Source organism: Linepithema humile, chromosome 3 (genome assembly GCF_040581485.1).
Source record: "Linepithema humile isolate Giens D197 chromosome 3, Lhum_UNIL_v1.0, whole genome shotgun sequence".
In the NCBI taxonomy this organism is placed as follows: Eukaryota; Metazoa; Arthropoda; class Insecta; order Hymenoptera; family Formicidae; genus Linepithema; species Linepithema humile.
The window spans coordinates 2734660-2753367 of record NC_090130.1 but is presented as its reverse complement, the minus strand read 5'-3'; the positions used below and the strand labels follow the sequence as shown (position 1 = coordinate 2753367).

The 18708-nt window shown below is 43.3% G+C and overlaps 1 protein-coding gene and 1 long non-coding RNA gene across 3 annotated transcripts in view; one reads left to right on the top strand and one right to left on the bottom strand.

Moving 5' to 3' along the window:
- Positions 1-18674, top strand: part of mdy (midway) — an 82991-nt gene extending 64317 nt beyond the window's left edge. Inside the window, exons 9-12 of the mRNA XM_012374159.2 lie at positions 7451-7495; positions 14006-14184; positions 17440-17590; positions 18006-18674. Of these exons, the coding sequence (XP_012229582.1) occupies positions 7451-7495; positions 14006-14184; positions 17440-17590; positions 18006-18182 (552 nt within the window). The 3' untranslated portion in view covers positions 18183-18674. The remainder of the gene's footprint in view (positions 1-7450; positions 7496-14005; positions 14185-17439; positions 17591-18005) is intronic.
- The window catches only part of LOC105676360 (uncharacterized), a 205804-nt gene that overhangs the window by 31124 nt on the left and 155972 nt on the right, over positions 1-18708 (bottom strand). For both annotated transcript variants that reach the window (XR_010889286.1, XR_001101376.2), the window contains one exon: positions 13980-14261. This is a non-coding gene — a long non-coding RNA (uncharacterized lncRNA). The remainder of the gene's footprint in view (positions 1-13979; positions 14262-18708) is intronic.

The window sequence follows — 18708 nt, the reverse complement described above, 5'->3', positions numbered from 1 at the left end:
GCAACTGATCCGCGGCGGGCGTCCGCGGTTCACCAGCTACGCCCATATTTCGTACGTAATGCTATCGAAAATCCGAATCCCGCCATCGATCCCCTAGAGCTACTGATAATTCAGCCATTCATAGCCATGCCAAGTGCAGTGGGTTTCGGTAAATTTGCGAAAAAATCCTTTGCCATAGATACGGTCTATCTGAAACGCGATCGATGATTAACGTGCACCTTTTGCCGAGAATTGACTCGTGTAATGTAGAAATTGGGGACTCAAATGAAGATATAATTAATTTTTGATTAAATTTGATCAATCCAGAGCGCTTTCTGATTTGCATTTCTCATTTATGTAAATACAACAAAACAAGTTGGCAAAATGCGAATCATAAGTGTGGCGTTTACAGCGCATTTAGACCGGAAATTTCAATTTCAGCATTCAGCATGATTAAAAATTAATTATAGCACTTTGCGCGTGTATCCCGTATGATTGAAATAATTAGAATGAAACAGATATATGTCGGTATATATGTATTAAAGTTAATGATGCTTCCATTTATTAACAATAAGTTCGTACATAATAATTAACAGTACTACTTTTTCCTTTTTTTTTTTTTTTTTTAATAAAATTCATATCATGATCGGAAAGCACTCTCTTCGAAACATTCATCATCGTTTGGTCTGCGCATTATTCACAATCGGATGCATTGTTGCGGAACTTTGCGAGGGTGGCTGCTCCTTTCTACAACGGTGGTTAGTTGGAACCTCCGCATTCGCGATTAGACAGTCCGACGGCAGTGTTTCCTGCCGTCGCGTTCGGGACTATCCCGCGCCGGATTATTAAGCGTTTCCATCGCCTCGAATCAAGATCGACGCAAGCCACTCAGCGTGGAGCTTTCGGCCCCGGCCGCATGATTTCGCGCCGCGGACAAATTGCTTCGGCAAATCGTTTCACGCCCCCACCCGCATCCGCGTCTTTCCTCGTTCTCCCTCCCATTCCCCCCGAAGAGACTCGAAGGGAACGACGACTCGGACGGAACGCACGCTGGAAATACGAGCGGCGATGCCGGCGTCCCTCTCCTCCTCGTCCCCCGCGATAGAGGCCCTCGAAATCGTGATATCGACCGAACGCAAAGTAATTGCTACTGCTACTAGTTGCAGGGGAGTTAATGCCGGAGACGGCAAACCATCCCCTTTCCACCCCTTCCCCACCTCTCCCGATCGGCTTTCGTGCTCGTTTTCGCGCGCTATTCTTTCTCCGCTCGGCGACAAATTGGATCTGATAATTGCGAGTCGCGATTACGACAGTCACGTCCTCGATCGAGCGTCCAGCTGACGCTGAGAGACGACGTCGGACTTCCCTCGATTTAGCTCGACGTGGTCTATCACTGTCGCCCGGCGCGGATGTCACGGGTGCGGGGCGGAGGGCGCGCGGCAAAGTGCGGAAGGAGATCGTGAGATTAAGAAATCCACGAGGATATTGCTTCCGCCAGAACGCGAGTCGCGAGGGGGAAATTGATAACTGCGGATGATGCTTGTCGGAGGGTAATCACTTTTTACCCCGGCGTGCTCCGCGCTGCGCCTCGTTATTCTTACAGGGCGGAATGAATGGATAAGAAGGCCGGCACGGGCCGCGACCGGAAATTCTCGCGATTTCCTCTGGCAAGTGGGCGATTAACCCTTCCAACGCTGAGAAATCCGTTATATTGCGCCTCACTCAGTAGCAGACCGTGTCTGAAAAATTTTTCACCTGCAACACGTGCGAATAACTTGCGCGCGCTTGAATCTCGCGAAAAATGTAATGATTCATCTCTTATTTACTTTTACTTATTATTTCGTTTCTGCATTATCCTGCACTTTCCGTTGCTCTTTCGGTCTTCTGTGTCGACAGTCTGTAAACTATATTCAATATCGCGATCTGCATCTTGCAACTTGACAACGCTAAGTGTACTATGAATGATTCTTATGTCACGAGAATGCAAAAATATAACTATCGGCCTCTCTGTGACTTGCGGAATAACGCTGCATTTCGCCTCGTAGATCGATCGAGCGATCGAAGAGTGGCAAAGTGGATGCATTGAGTTTATCGGCTCACGGCACGCTACAGCTTAAAGGGATGAGCGTTTAAAGGATTTTCGGGGGTGCGTCGAAGATGGTTACTGCCTCGAGAAGCATGCAGCTTTATGACGGGGCTATCGACGGAACATGCGAAATATCGTATCGATTTTCTAACATGCGCTGTAGTGCCATGTACACTCGCATGTATAATCATTGTTTAATAATATATTATCTCATATAAAAGGTTTTATAAAAATAGAAGGGGAAAGAGAGATTTTTTCGAGGAAAATGGAAAGAGTATTTATTCGAAAATTTAATTAAAGAGATATTCAAACAAATCGTTTATTTTAAAGAAAAAAAATCTTATTTGCGCGCAAATTTAACGTTCCTTTATCTCTTCCTATTTTTCTCGCGTGTTGAATCTCGCCAAGGTGCGCGGATCAAGGAGAATCGGGAAAAGCTGCGCGGCATGCACGGCGTTCGCCCGTTGCTCGTTTTTCCTCCCGTCGGCAAGATTCCAGACACTTGACCAACGTTGTCGAGACGGAATTTGCCGGAAGCCGATCGCACCTCCTTGTATCGTAGTCACAGATATGCGTTCGCCGACCGGGCAGCGCTTCCGCGCCGAGTTATGACGCTGCAAAAATTCTTCCGATCCTCCCTGATAAGCGAGCAAAAAGAGAGCGGCGGCGGCTAACAAGTGAAATCGTTGGTGGGGCTGCATGTGATTCGAGAGTCACCGGAAATCGGACTTTCAAAGTGGATTTTTTCCGGCGAGATTTTTTTTACAAAGTTTAAAGAGGAGGTACTCTTGTGTAAGCGCATTTCGTTCTCCATCCCTCTTCGTCGATATTTTAATATGTTAAATTTTATAATTTTTTATACTTCTTTGTTATACTTTTTTGTGATATTTTTTGTTTTTTTTACTTAAAATTTGTATCTACAAAGAAACTTTTGAATTTTGACGTTATAATCTATTTCTGAGTAGCTATATACATTGTCGACTCGAGACTTCGCTGTTGTTCCGAAGTAGTTTGGAAATCCGCTCGCTGGACGTTATTACAACGCTTAACGTTTAACGATGAACGGCGGAACGTGCTCGCTAAAAGACTGAAACGCGAGGCGAAGTTTTATTGGCAGCGTATCTTTGTCAGGGTAAAGAATCTCGGACTTGGGTATTTCTCCGACTTTTAACTGACGGCGAGAAGAGCGGCCGCGAATTGTGCTCCTAACATACTACGGAAACATTTCAATCTTATGGCGTTCGTGATCAAAAGGCGTGCAACCGAGATCAAATCTTTGCAAGGAGAAGATTCGATTATCAGTCTTTCGCGAGAATCGTCGCAGCTCCGATGAACGAGTTATCATTCCATTTTTTCCCTTCCCTGTTTGTCGCGCGTGTGTCAGAGAGAGAGAGAGAGAGAGAGAGAACACAGCCAGTATTTATTCGACCGCTAACTGGTACCAGGAGACGTCGGTGAGCGAAGAATGGCGAGTATAGTCGTCCGCGGAACCCCCTTTTTGCCGGCGCTTCGGCACGAAACACTTAAGACCACGTCGAGTGCCTTTTAATCCTATTTGTCTTCCGCTGCGCTCCAGTAGCGTAGTCTGAAAGTGCGACTCTGGAAGTTGTCAGATCGAAGTAAATATTTTGGTTGCCACCAGAAAGGGAGTTGAGTTGAATTCTAGGGGTAACTCTAGACGTTAATTCGCCGAAAAACAGGCTTCTCGCGTAATGGAGACAGGAGAACTCGTCGAAAACTTGCTTGACAACGTGAAAAGCGTCAATTTAAGCTATTTTTCGCTTTGGAATCACATATTTTTTGCTAAAGTCAGTTGGATAAAGAAGCTTTATTTTCGAGAAAAACAAATATTAATATCTAAATTAATAATTATTTGATATCGTGTATGAAGATGTATCTCACATTTATTGCGATTAATTTAATTCTTAATTTAATTAGAATATTTCCTATCGGCGGATCGAATCGCACCTGCCTCCATTCGTAAAATTTCTCTTATGGTGCCATCGTACATGCGTGGGCGGGGATGAAGGGATGGCGACGAAAGGGCGCGACGTCGTACACTTAAGGACTCCTCGTTCGCCGCGCCATTGTCGGCCGGCCGGGATCCAATTCGACTGGAGCGAATTCTCGGTATCTCGAGGACTCTTTCCGGTGGCACGACACGGTGTTCGTGGATGCAAAGCCGTAAATCTCTCGGCGCTAATTGAAACGACGGCGGACGAAGGAAACGACCGGCGACGATCCCCTCAACGGCGCGACGACGAGGAAGCCTTTCCTCGCCTCTACCCTCTATTTCCTCTCGTTTATCTCGTCGTTTTTCTCGTCTCCTCTCGCATTCGGGATTCCGCAACATGTATATTCGTCAAAGTGCCACGAGCAGCGCCCGCTTTCACGCCGCCGCGAAAAGGGGGTGACAACGCTCCTCCGTTTCGCCGCCGAATAAGGACGACGGGAGGGAAGTCGCGAGATGGAGAAGTTTCTAAAGCGCATCAGTACATTGTAGTTTTGCAACTTTCATGCATATCGGCATATTTCCCCGTGCCAATATTTAATATGCGCCTGACGCCTTAAGCTGCTAAGCCGACATCTAAAGAACTTGTTATTATGTTATTAGCCATGTGCTGCGATCACGTATTCAGTTATCATCTGTAAATCTGTAGAAAAGTGCAGCTTTTTGAAAGCGTGACACATATGAGATTTATAATACGCATTGCAATTCATTTTCGCGGATCTTTGAGTCCCTCAGTCAGTCGATCAGTCATCTTCCGCGAGCGGAACAAGATCGATGGAAGGGAAAGAAGAGGAAGAAATTCTGCTCGGGGTTTGGCCATCTACGTGAGATGTTTTGGACGCGACTCTTCGGAGAAAAATTCAACCCGCCTTTATTTTCAATCCTTCGAACGCCCTCCACTTTCCTCTTCTATCGTTCGCGTTTCGAGTGCAGCTATTCATTTGCAGGAGGCTCTCTCTTCTCTCGCAGCTCCAAGCGAAATGCAATCGTTGGGGGCGCCGTGATTTTATGGGAATACAAATTCAACCCAGTTTTTCCTTCCGAAGCAATTAGATAAGTGACTAGTAATGTCGATAAATCGCGCTAAATCGACGATAAATTGTGTCGTTACATTTTTTACGAACAGAACACTTTTCTTGCTCTTGCCGCGTCTTGCCGAATCTTTTCCGCCGCTGCATTTTTTAAAGAGCACTTTTTAATCGTTCAATTACACGGAGGAAAGCTGCGTTTTATGGCAGATGCACGACGCAAACCGTGCGCACCACTTGTTCTGGGTCGTAATTATCAGGCCGCGTAACGTATCGTCTCTCATTAAACCGAGCTGTAAAGTTGACGCTAAGAAAACATGAAATTCTCGTTGGGACAACTTGTTGCTGTCGTAAAAAAATCATTTCTCCCCGGACGTAACCGTTTGTTTACGATACAGTCTTTAAACTTTAATGCCACTTACATGAATCGCGCCCTTTTAAACTGGTAATTCGCTGTAATTAGTTTCGAGGCATTTGCGTGTAACAGTGTAAACGCAACAATCGGATGTCTCACCGTTGGGAGGTGTACAATCGGACACAATACGCGACGCATCAATCGTTTCACACATTACATATCGACTCGCGAATCATCATGTAATGACATCATTCTCTATTTCGCCTTTGTCGTTTTTCTATTTACGTTGTAAATAGAACTTATTGCAGTGGCGATATCAATGCGAATGATTTAATTAACATTATAATATTACCGCGGCATGTGTATCGCAGAATATTAACCGTAATAATGGCAATATGTCACGATATAATTGCAATTAGCGATTTTCAGTTGTGTGTGCTTCATTATTAAATTCACTATTTGTCGTGAAATGAGAAAATAAAATGTGTCCGCTCGATTTTTTAATTTAGACATTATTTCTGAACATTGTATATTAATCACGACAGAAACGGGAATGCCGTGAAATGTGTCAGTGGAAATATTTTAATTATTTATTAAAGCATTCGTCAAAAATTAAACGGCTTATTTAAATTTAAGTGCGTTGAAAAGATTTCACGTTAAATTATATTAAAATACAGAACTTGTTAAGTGGGTTATTTGGAAGCTCGTAAAAATTTTCCTTTGTATTCCATGAAGAGATATTCCACTCGTTTAAGAGGGAAAGCGACTATTGGCGCGTGCATACACGCAGTAATGACGTGTTGAAGTCGTGGGGAAGCTCTAAGGGTATTTATTTGCAAGCCTGGTATACAAGCACGGCTGGCTGTTGTAGCATTCGAAGGGACCTCTCGACAACCGCCACTTAAGCGGAACGCCGGAGGGACGGCTTCCTTCCCTCGTGTTCAATTAGCGCCGCGCACGAAATATCAATTCCATCGGTGGAAAGCTTCTCGTTCCACATACATCGAGTGCAAATCTGTATCGGAGAAAGGAAGCTCTCGGGCGTTTTCGCCCGATGGCGGAGCTACTATTAAATCAGGTTAAAAGTTCGCGCTGTTTAATTTAATAATAATAAACGTCTTAAATGCGTTAACGGATGTCTGGACTTCCGTATTAAACTTCGCTGATTAATACAATTATCCAATTGGATCCGAATATTATATTTAATTGTCCTTTCGTTTCAGGAAAATACTTATATATATTTTATTGCAGTTCGAATATCAATGATACGGTTAAATAAATGATATATGTATCCGGATATTGAAAGCTAATAAATAGATCTAAAAAATTACTCATTAATAATTTAAAACGCTTCAAAGATAATATTTAGATAATATGCAAAATATCATAATACAGTGGAGAAGGCAACGTTCAATTTTTGTATTGACGATTAAATAATTCACAATGTTCGAATTATATGCGAGCTCGCACATTGTGGATGGCAAATGTGGAAATTTAAATGCCACGTATTTTAGACGACGAATAATATTTGAAACTTTTTTCGTACACACTCCATCATACATTAGAATACACTTCTCATAACATTAGAAGTGTAGTAAGAAAACTGCGCTACATGAAACGTTAATCCAATTTTGACAGGGCGCTTACACAAAAATAAATCTTTCATTGCGACTCGCGATTACGATCATTTTTTACGCATTCCGAATAATTTGCATGCGTCGTAATAATTCAGCCTCGGCGATCTTACGGTTTATCGTATTCACGATCTCAAATCCAATTAGAAAGTTACATTTTGTAGTTGCTAACGTGTTTCACCCTCTTGCACCCACCCCCACCTTAAACTTGCATTTGTTTTGTGTTCAGCTTTAGGGCATATCTGCCTCATTCCTGCCCCTCCCCTCCCCCTCTTTCTCTTAACACACCTTCCGCACGTTTCCCACGTATTTACCTTCTACATTAATAATCTCGTGCCTCTCTCGTTTGCGTTGCAGAATATGGACGTAGCCAAGGCCTCCGAGCGTCTTCTCAAGCTAGCGGTGAGTATACGTATATACATATACATATATATTCGTGCAAATACGTATATGCGTGTAAAATTGATAAGCGCGTACTGGGCGTATCCGAAATATATTATAAGTTGATAATTTCCAAAGTCGCGAAGCAAACAAGCGTCCCACGACTCGAAGGTATTAATTATTTCTCGATTAATGTAAAGCTGCTGCAAAAATAATTTTAACATACGCGTTGTTGCAAAAACAAAGAATGTGAACATGATGATGCGGAGAGCCTTATTTTTAGAGCGAAATCTTTCTCAGCGATAACGTAAAGTTCATCGTCGGATTGATGCTGTTCGCACGACCATGTCTTATTTGCAAAGCAGCATAGATACTTTCAATTTCCCGTGCTAGATTCCCTCTCTTTTTCTCCAGCACGCCTCTTACGAGAAAATCCTCGAGGCAATATTTGCGAATTCAATCTCTTCTCTCCCGCAACAGAACGTACTTTCTGTCTGAACTTTGCCACGACTGCGAGCTCGTTCGACAGAACGCGCGACAGAGAAAACTTGTATCGAACTACGTGTCGTCGATAAATGCCGCGCTTAATATAACACGTTGTAAATCCGTTCGGTGCACAAGTCTGCAAGCTGGCGCCAATCTCGTGCGAACATTCAGTAAGAACATAATCTCGGATGTCTAAGATAGAATTTTCGGATAATTTGAATAACGTAGAATATTTAGTATGCTTAATGAAGATTATCGAACGCAATTTAACTATAATATAATATTACGGGGAAATTGCAAGTTTCGCTTCCTCAATTTGTTCAATTGCTCGTTTCCTGCATATACGACTTTCTTATCTGAAAAAATAGAACGTAAAAGAGTTAACTTCAATGTTCTCGGTTAGAGCTCTTTACGATAAGTTGGATCTGTTGCACGTCGGAAAAATAAAGTGAGCTATCCACGGGAACGTGAAATAGGAATGTTGTGTTTCTTCAAGGAAGAGTCTCTAGAAAGGGTACGGAGGGGACCCTACAAAAGCTTCGGGCTCTCTTCTCTCTTTCGCAGAAAGTACGCCGGAATCTATGAATTCCTGATTTAAGTTTCGTCGTGCGTCGGCCGTATTCCCGCGACACATACGAATAAAATATGCACACTCGACGATGGAAAAAGGTCGTTTGTCGCCGAGTCCGCAGGGAGATCGATGCGCGACGATACGCTGAAGATGTTGTTTTGATACTTCCGATCCGTATGTTTTTTCTTCAGCTATAAAAGCAAATGTTAGAAAGTGAATATCGAAATAGTAAGAGTGTCTAAGGGAACAACATTTTTTTTCTGTAACCAGAAAGCCTCTTTGGAGGTTTTTTAATTTTAACGATAGCTTCTTTGCCAAATCAATCTGTGTCCTCAATCATTTTAATTGTCACAATATTGATAGAGTTCTTGAAAAGAATTTCTATATTGGAAATAGGTCCTAAAATTGGCTTGACATTATAAAAAATGATTTTCTTTTGATCTATTAAAAAAAAATCTTTATTCGTCGTATTTGAAATTGCGGTATCCGCAGTTGAGAGAACGTGCGATTGTTTTAGAACATCCTGCGCATCGCAGAATATACGCAATTGAAAAAAAAGGGAAAAAAAGGAAAAGCGAAAAAATGAACCGATATGCGCGATGCAAAGGCTCGTCCATGCGAACGCTATAGCGCTCATCGTGTCTTTTTATTCGCGTTCTTCTTTGCATCGCGCGCCGACACGCTCTGCTACTCTTCGACGTTCAGGCCGGTCCGCGTCGAACGATTCCGCGTCCGTTCGTTCACGTTGCTCGTTATTCTCTCGTTAGCTCGGATGCTTCGGATCGGAACTACCCGGCCGTAGTGTTTCGAGTACTGGGCGAAGTCCAGTGAACCGAATTCAATTATATGAATTCGTCCCAAAGCGACTGTCCTCGGGAGCGTGTATAACAGCGCGCGGCGGGCTTCCCTGTCGCGCCGGCCATTCGGTAGACGTCGATTATTCACGATTAAAACAGCAGACCGATGGATGTGCATGACCGAGTTTTGTTATGGAACTTTCGCTCACTCTCCACGTTAATTGGGCCGGCTGTGCTATTAATTATCGGCGCGCTCGTCGACTCGCGTCGCCGACTTTTTCCGTCGCGGCGCTTCAACGTTCGGCTTCGATAATTGCGATGTGAAGTAAATGTAAGCTTATATGCACGTATGTATGTGCAATCCGGTTGTGTTTGTCGATTAGCTCGTTTCATCTGGTTCAGTCCACGATAAAAAATAAGTTGATAAAATTAGATATTAGATCAAACACGATTCCAGACGAAGTTTAATTGCGAATCGAAATAAAGTTTCTGCTCGAAAGAGAATTTCTTTTAAGTTCGCTGTTGGACGAAAATACAGTCTCGTGGGTAATAAAAGTATCGGTCGTTGAAATAAAAAAGAAGAAACGTCCGACGCGTTCTTTAATAACACACGAAGGACGGAACACCAAACCCCGGGGCAAAATAAATTCCGCCGTGCAGAGGCGCGCGCCCCAAGGTGAGTCGGAGCGCGTGTCTGGAAGGGAGATTTCTTTCCAATAAAGCGGGTTCCAAAAGGGTTGCTCATTCGCGGCGACCGTGACATTTTGTTTGCCCTTACGCGCGCGGAGGAAAAATAATTGTTTGTCGATCGTCGGACCGAGTCCGCTCCTCGATCTTTCGCGCGCTCTTACTTTTCGTTTACACCGCAAATAGCCGCGAGGGACCGTAGACCCCGAGACCCCGCGTGACCGTCGAGGGTTAATTGCGTTTCTTATGTACGAAGTCGGTCCAAGGGTGGCGCCGAAGAAACAGGGCGGAACTGCAATGCGGGGACGGGACTTTAATCTCGTCGTAATGGGGAAACGCAATTTTCCCGCAGTCCGCTTCGCCAACGAGATCCAGCTTTCTCTCTCGCTCTCTCTCTCTCTCTCTCTCTCTCTCTTTCTCTCTCTCTTTCTCTCTTCCCCCTCTTTCCCTTTCATGGCTCGATCTCCGCGCCTTTTACACACACCCGCCCTCTCCGCGCGCGTCAGGACCTCGTTTCGAAATCCCTTTGACTTTGAAAATCACCCGAAGTATAAAACGACCATAACGACACCGTCGTCGCTCGGTCACCTCGCCGCTTTTATCCGCCGATCGCGAGAACTGCATATAGTGATGGACGCGATCTAATTTCCGATGTGCAACTCTCGGTGATGCGGAAGATTCGATAAACATAGGGCAACAGATGCTATTCCTAGTATCGATCGTCGCGGCGATGGGTCATGGAACGTACGAATATACACTGGAAGAAAAGAATAATTGTAATATAATAATCCAGTGTTTTTGGCGCCAACCATATTTCTATAGATATTCTAACTAGACTATACGATTGGCATACGTATCGGATTATTATTGCTAATATTACAAGTACAATTCCTATAAAAACCAATTTTCTCACTATAATTATAATCCCACGCAATTATAGTTTGAAATGTCACATACTTTTCTCTCACTCCACCGCCGTTATCCCCCAAATTATTTTTGAATAGTGATAAGAGTAGCCGAATATTCGCCATCGATCAACGTCCATCTTCGGCATAACTCTTTCTCAACAATCTTGAGCGACAACCTCGATTATTCCGCATTTGCATATTTATTCGTGAAATACAGCTTCACCCCGCCACTCGCGAGCCAATAGCCGACTCTCGATAAAGTTAAAAAATTCAATCCGCCCGTATTTACATTCTCTATCCCGAGCGTTATTACTGGGTTATACCTTTCACATGTTAATGTCCTTCCAGACCTAGTAAGCGTAAACGTCTCCGATAGACGGGTACACGTCGTGCACCCTCGGGACACGAAGAGAGAATGGCAGTCGGGAAGGGAGAGGGAGAGGAGGACGGGGGCGGGGTAACGTCAGCGATCGAGAAGAAAATGGAAAATATCGATTACCGACGTAATGCGATGCACGCGGTTAGGCAGGTCGACTTACCCTCATACTCTTTTTTTCGCAGCGACTACTAATGACGCGGATACGTCGATCCATATCGAGTACTACGTACCGATACGCGCATGTAGAAAATCCCGTGGATCGCTCGTCGCTGTCGTAATCCGATATCCCTGCATTATCGATGAAAATCGACTGCCGGATGGTGCATATAAGCCAAGCACGCATTAATGTTATGCGGCTGGCGATGGGATCAAGCACGAATCGAACGATATTGCTAGTTTCTTGCGGAAGGATCGATGTATTAGTCGTGCATCAATAGCGTGAACTCGCTCTGCTGCTTCGCGCAACTCGCGCACGATGCGCTAGTTTCTGTACGAGTTCTTTTTTTTTTGTAATTTTCATATTAATTTATAATTTGCCGACGAAAAAGAGTGAATATCCGGATCGAAATTTCTCCGAAAAAGAAAAGAAATATATCATTGTGACATGATTAAAATTCCAAATGATCTAAGAATACAAAGATTGGACATACGTAAAGATTCGACAAACTACAAATAAAAATTGAGGGAATATCAAGTGATAATGTTCGCAGAACTTAAAGATACTCGAGTGCAGAATGTGAAGAATATTTCAAAATCAACATTTTTCCGCTTTCAAAGTTTCTTACTATTGGCGAAACATCATACACATACGTATCCTTTGATCGCGTTTGGTCGGCAAGATTTTTACATCTCCCATATAATCCTCGGAGAGAAGGTGCTTCCTTTTTAGATAGCCTCTGGCCAAGGAGGCAGCTTAAAGTTTACCGCTTTTCCCTTTGTGGTATCGTCGACGTGTCTCAAACGATTCACTGGCTTCTGCTCAACTTCCCACCCCCGCCACCATCTTCTCTCTTCGCAGAGATCCCAAGCCTCCCCCCCCCCCTTCCCCCTCTCACTGTCTTCCTTTTCTCTCTCGGTAGCATCCCCAAGTAAACGAAATTAAAACGCCAAGGTAAGTTTTCTCGGACTACGCGGACGCCGGAAGAGGCTGCTAGGAACCGGGAAGAAGTGCTGAAGGGCTCTCGGTCCTTTTTTCGCGAAAGTGCCGCGGATGCCTTGCGGCGCAAGAGACTTGACCTTTGTGCCTGGCAACATTATTAAGTCCTTTGCTTCGAGTGAGAGAGCTCGGTGGAAGCACGCGGATGATACCGCGACTCGGCGGCCTCGAAATGGCATCTGAAACGAAATAACTTCGAAATTCTTCGCCATGAAAGCGAGCGGTCCGTCGAGAAATTTTCACGAAAGTATTCGTCTGATGTTAGATCGAGCCCATTTTTTGCTCGTCACTATTCCTTTGATGCGGAAATATTTGTTTCGGTTGTCGTTTCGCCGCGAGGAATGTCAACGTTACAGAAGGAAACAATCAATCTTAAAAGTGATATAAAAGTTACGCAAGAATAAAATGATAATAATAGTATATCTATAGCGATCTATCGCTAATATATTAATTTTCTCTCAATTTTTCAGTAACATGAAAAAAAAAGAAGACAATCAAGGAAACACAGTTGCGATCAAATAGATAAGAACTTTTACAGCAATATCGTATTATGCACGCGATAAATGATCACAAAGGCTTAAATTACTTATTTCTATTAAAGCGTAATTAAAGGAACAGACGGGATAATTTATAAGTTCGTTATAGTGTCGCTTCACTTTCATCTACAGGCACGTAAATAATATTGCAATACGCTCCGCGCGCTGATTACCTTCGTTTCAATTAACTTTTTCTGGCTTCGCATTTTATTCGGTTCATCAAGAACATGACATATGAGAGAGAACTTTGACGATTTTTCTCTATTTTTCCGTAATTGCGACTCTTTTCTGCACTGTTCGCTGTTTCAGCCGTTTTTCTACTTTATCGCTTTTCCACGTGTCGCGTTTTTTCAGTTTCTTGTTCGCGAGTTTTATAGAAAATCGCTATGCAAATTTTTTGACACAGCGATGAATAAGGAAATATAAAATTTGTATTGTCTCTTTTTCTCTAATAATTATAACAATTTCTAATTTTGAGAATTTAAATTTTTCAGACTGAAGATTATCTCATTTCGTTTATTTCAAAAAGCTAGTTTCGAAATATTGATTGCATAGTCAGTTATTTAAAATAAATCTACAATTACAATATTTATATTCAATTGTCCACTGTGAATATAGTAGAAATTGACTACATTCGCCAGAATTATTTATATTCCTGTCACTTGCGCCGAAGCTTACACTGTACTCTCGAAATGTTCAAATCAGATATTGCAATAGAATAATTTTAATATATTGATCGATGAAACATTAATATTTTCTAAAGTCGAGATTTTATTTCGAAATAATCGAGAGTTTACATAAGCCATATAAGATATTGGCGAAATAATCTTCATATATTCATTAAGCTAATAAATTTTTACACAAATTTATTTGACACATAAATTTATTTTTCGCATCGAATTATTTTTTCCAAATTTGATTAGAAATGACATGATTATTGCTTTACTTCATCGATTCTGTAAATTCTGCAATATAAATTACTTACCCATGTTCGAATCTTCGTTGTTTCAGATACCGAATCATCTGGTGTGGCTTTGTTTCTTCTACTTGATATTTCACTCCTTCCTCAATTTAATGGGGGAGCTGCTGCATTTCGCGGACAGGAATTTCTACTGCGACTGGTGGAACGCCAACAACATCGATACATTTTGGAGAACTTGGAACATGCCGGTACATCGTTGGGCTGTGCGGTAAGTACATTGATTTCAATAACGTAACAGCACTTGATATTGAGAGCTCTTTTGCTTAATTTTCACTTCTCTCTAATCTGAAATCAAAATAATTTTCTAATTGTATTAAAATTATTATATACGTCTAGCTTATCGAATATTCAGCTGAATGCGATAAATTTTCAATTTTCAATTGCAGCTTATTGTTAGTGAATTGTCAATCTAACAATAACAATACTCGAAACGTCGATAACTGATTTACGAATATTCACGTTCTATATTTGAAACATTATTATTTTGCCGTCGTCCGTTTAATAAATTCCGATTATCACTATTTTCAGGACAAAATGGCTATGGTATTCTTTAAACAATTCATAGTTGAGTGAGAGTAACGGTAACCGGTTTTCGAGCCGTTAAAAGGTTCATCGGGAAAGCGTGTCGTTAAATGAGAATTGCATGTAGAGCGCTAAACTTACATATCGAACAAAGCTTAATGCAATTAATCATAAAGTGATCAGACTTGCAAAAAGTGCATATGGCTAAATGTATCCGATTTACGGAAACCCATTTTTCTTTTCGTCGGATCAGGCAGCGACGGCCAAGCATTTGCGAAAAATGTAATTAAATCTCCTTAAAGCGGAGCATACTCGTTAACGAAGTTTAACCTCGGTTAAGTGGAACAGAGAAAGTCGAGCGAAGGTCCGGCTCGTAGCGAGACGTAGCGAGCCTCATCTCTTCCACTCTCTTGCATCTCCCCCGCCTCTCCCCCCCCCCCTCCCTCTCTCCCTCTTGCGCGCTGCTTTCTTGCGCTATTTACCCTCGCTATCCCTTCGCTCCGTAATACTCCGTCTCTCGCGTACCTTCCACGTCATAGAAGGAAAAACTCTTCCGGCGCTTTTACTCCGCGCACTTTGCACCTTTGACTCGACTGTAGGGGTAACATGATTATATAATAATGCAATACGCGTCTCGCTGAGGTTATTTTTGCAGGCTACGCTCGTCCTTTCGACGTATCGATGGGAGATGTTTGTACATTATTGATATATTATATCGTTCGTTGAAATTTTATACGCTATGAGAATTACGACCGGCAGTTCGACCTTATGTGCGCAAGCTTTCGAACACGAGTTGTGTCGCGGCACATATTACTACGTAATACATTACTCGAGAGACAACATTTCGTCTTGCAAGAACGAGCTCTCCTATGAAAACCTTTTATTCCGCCGAAAACGTCTTCTTCAACCCATACATCTCGGCTGTCGTCGGCACATTAGATTATACATCCCCCCGCTCAATACAATCAGCGAACTTCCGAAAGACTTTTCCGGCGGGCCTTCCATCTTCCACGGTTACCCATCGCACGTGCACCTAACAACTCGAGCCCATAGTGACGACCTCCTTTCAAAAGCCCGCGCCGGTTCTTTGTACTTCGAAAGTAGCCCAAAAGAAAGTTTAAATCCCTGTAAAAGTGGCCGCACGAAGTTCTTATTATGTGACCGAGAGAAAAGGGGGCCGTTGGAATTGCCATGTGCAAACTGCGCGGGGGTTCACCTGAAGGGTTCACATGAATGTCGCATAAAGAGCCAATCTACCACGCTCCGTGCTGGGCATCAGATATTTCGCAACGAAACACTTTGTCCCTGCGTATAAATATTTTATATTCCGCTCGAAATATTGCGGTGTGTGTGTGTGTGTGTGTGTGCGTGTGTGTGTGTGTGTGCTTAATATGAATAATATCGCTACAAAACATATTTAATTTATGGCGCTAGAAGGAATCGCGTTACCCGAGTTAGTCACGACAGACGTAACGTAGAGCGGTAGCCGACACCGCGTACAACCAAAGTGGAACCTGTCTTATAACGCATCCTTATAAAACGCGACACGTACCGTGAAAATGACCAGCCATGTTCCCTTTATAAATGATATAAAAACGGAGGAAAATAAGGCTCGCTAAAGAGACGTCGCGCGAGTTTCCGCGACACGAATTTCAAAGTCTCGACACCGTCGCTCGCGCTCCTTTTTACCTCAACGACGCACCTGCGCGCTTACGGTCGCTCGTTCCCTTTTCTTTTTTTTTTCCCCCTCTCTCCTTTCTGTTCTTTCCTTCATCCCGACCGAGATACGCAGCTGCAATTGCAAGCTGCGACTGGCACGCAGCCATGGTACGCGCGGAAACGCAGGGCGCGGGAGGGGGGGGGACGGTCGGAAGTGAAAATGGAAATGCTCCCAAGACGACGAAGGACGATGTAGACGTATGGAGGTGCGTCGTCGTTGACGGCAACGCCGAGGCCGACAACGGCGCCTTTTCAGGTTTGTAATGGGAAAAGCCGATACGCATCGCGATGCGCACTTAAGGCTGTTTATTCCCCGCGGCTCTTATAATACCTCTATAACTGGAGATATTCCCGAGCGCGCCTCGCGCGAAGAAGACGCCCGCTTTTCGGTCGGCGGGGTGGGGGGTGGGAGGGGGAAGGTGCAATCTGGCGGAGGGAAGCGCTGAGGACGCAGCGAAACGTGCACGGCCTGAAGTCCTCAGAACTGTCGTCGCTGACGTTCCACCTTTGAATTTTCCTTCCGCCCCCTCCCCTTCCCGCCGGCACCTTTTTCCCTTCTCCCGTAGCGTGCTCTTGCGTTTTGCCTTCTTTCCGATGCGCCTCCGCTGATAACCGAGCAGCTAACGATCCTTTCCCGCGTTGCCCGTTTTTGCTTGTCTCGCCATACAAGTGAAAATGGTAACGGCGGAGCGTTGCCAAGCCGGCGAAAACTTTTCCTGAATATCAGCTTAATTTTTCGGGGTGACTACACGCCTTTGTCGCTATCGGTCTAACGACTTCCACGTGTATTTCGCGGCGCAATTGCTGCTTAAAGGCGCGGATGTAGAAATGCGTGTGTTCTTTTGTGCCGCCGATATTGTCGGCATAATAGGCGAACGTGCTTGAAATATACGCTGGAGGTGCTCAACGTTATCGGACTTAAAATCAAGATTTTAATCGATCGATTTATCGCGTTTTCCATTGGTTTGAATGTGCAGTGTAATCAGAATACTATTTGGCGGTTCTTTTGTAAAAGCTGCGGTTAAAAGAAATAAGGAATTTAATAGTCTGATATGAAAGGATATACTTTTCAAGCAAACGTTTTATTTTATCAGTAAATATTGAGTTTTGCGAAACTTCAATATTTTAATAGAAATAATTAAATAGACTTAACAAGGTTATTGTTCATTTTATTATATTCTACTGGAACGGTTCTCACAAGAACGATATGTTTATGTTACAGACACCTATATATTCCAATTGTGGAGATGGGATATGGCAAAACCACCGCATCCGTGACCGTCTTCTTCATCAGCGCCTTCTTCCACGAGTATCTCGTTAGCGTGCCGTTAAAAACGTTCAAGATATGGGCGTTTATGGGCATGATGGGACAGGTAAGTGCTCCACACGTTTACCTCGCCTGTTGACCTCGCAAATATTGACTGTAGCGTTAAGAAATTCTTGTCGATCCTCCAAAGACAACGTCGCTTTATATAACTTCAATAACATTCAGAATCATCGTCGATCCTGACAAATGAAACAATTACAACAATATTTTCAGTCACAGAAAAATCGGTAAAGTGTTACGTTAGACCGTATTTAATAGACTTCAATTTGCATATCTTCAGCCGTCGTAATAAGCCTTACAGAGATTCCAGGATTTCAGACATTGTAACATCATTTGCTACACAACTTTACATGAAATTACGTTGCGCAGTACAATGTATCTTGTATGCACGGTACAAGATCCGTCGTGCCCGCTCGTAAGTACGGAAATTCCAGTCGTGCAGCGCTAATTGTTCATTCTAGATACCACTGTCGGTGTTGAGCAAGATGGCGGAGCGATACTGCGGCGCCAGATGGGGCAACATCGTCGTATGGGCGAGTCTCATCATCGGGCAACCACTTTGTATAATGATGTATTACCACGATTACGTTGTAACTCATTTTGGCGAGACTCTGATCGAGGACTATTCCGTGGTGTAAGGGAGGTAAAAGGATGAAAACGCACAATTGAAGGAGGAGCTCCTCGAAGAGAGACCCCGCAATCGATCTACCGCTTCCTTTTGATAGCGTCGTTTCATTGATCGTGAATCCATGCTGCTTCCCGCTTCGAGCGCGAAGAAATTCTTCGCATCGTCGCTTCGTCGTTTAATTGCGAGGATTTACACGTCCGCCGACAAGTTTTGATAATATAAAAGTGCCTTGAATGTAACTTCACATTGGATGAGTGGTGCTCTCTTCGCGAGGAAGTGTTGAAACTAAGAATATTTTGGACTGGTACTGTTTTCAGGTTTACTATTACGTACATTTCATAAATAGTGCATAATGTTTCGATGAAGCTGTAAATATATATTGTCAGTCAGCGCTGATGTCGAAGCTGAACAGGAACTTGAACATTTTTGTACGATACTGTTACAGTTATATTTCCGCGCCGACAGAAGCAAAACTTTTGTTGAATAAACGAGATATTTTGTACGAGTCTTGGTCGAGTTTTATCCCGCATCTTAGG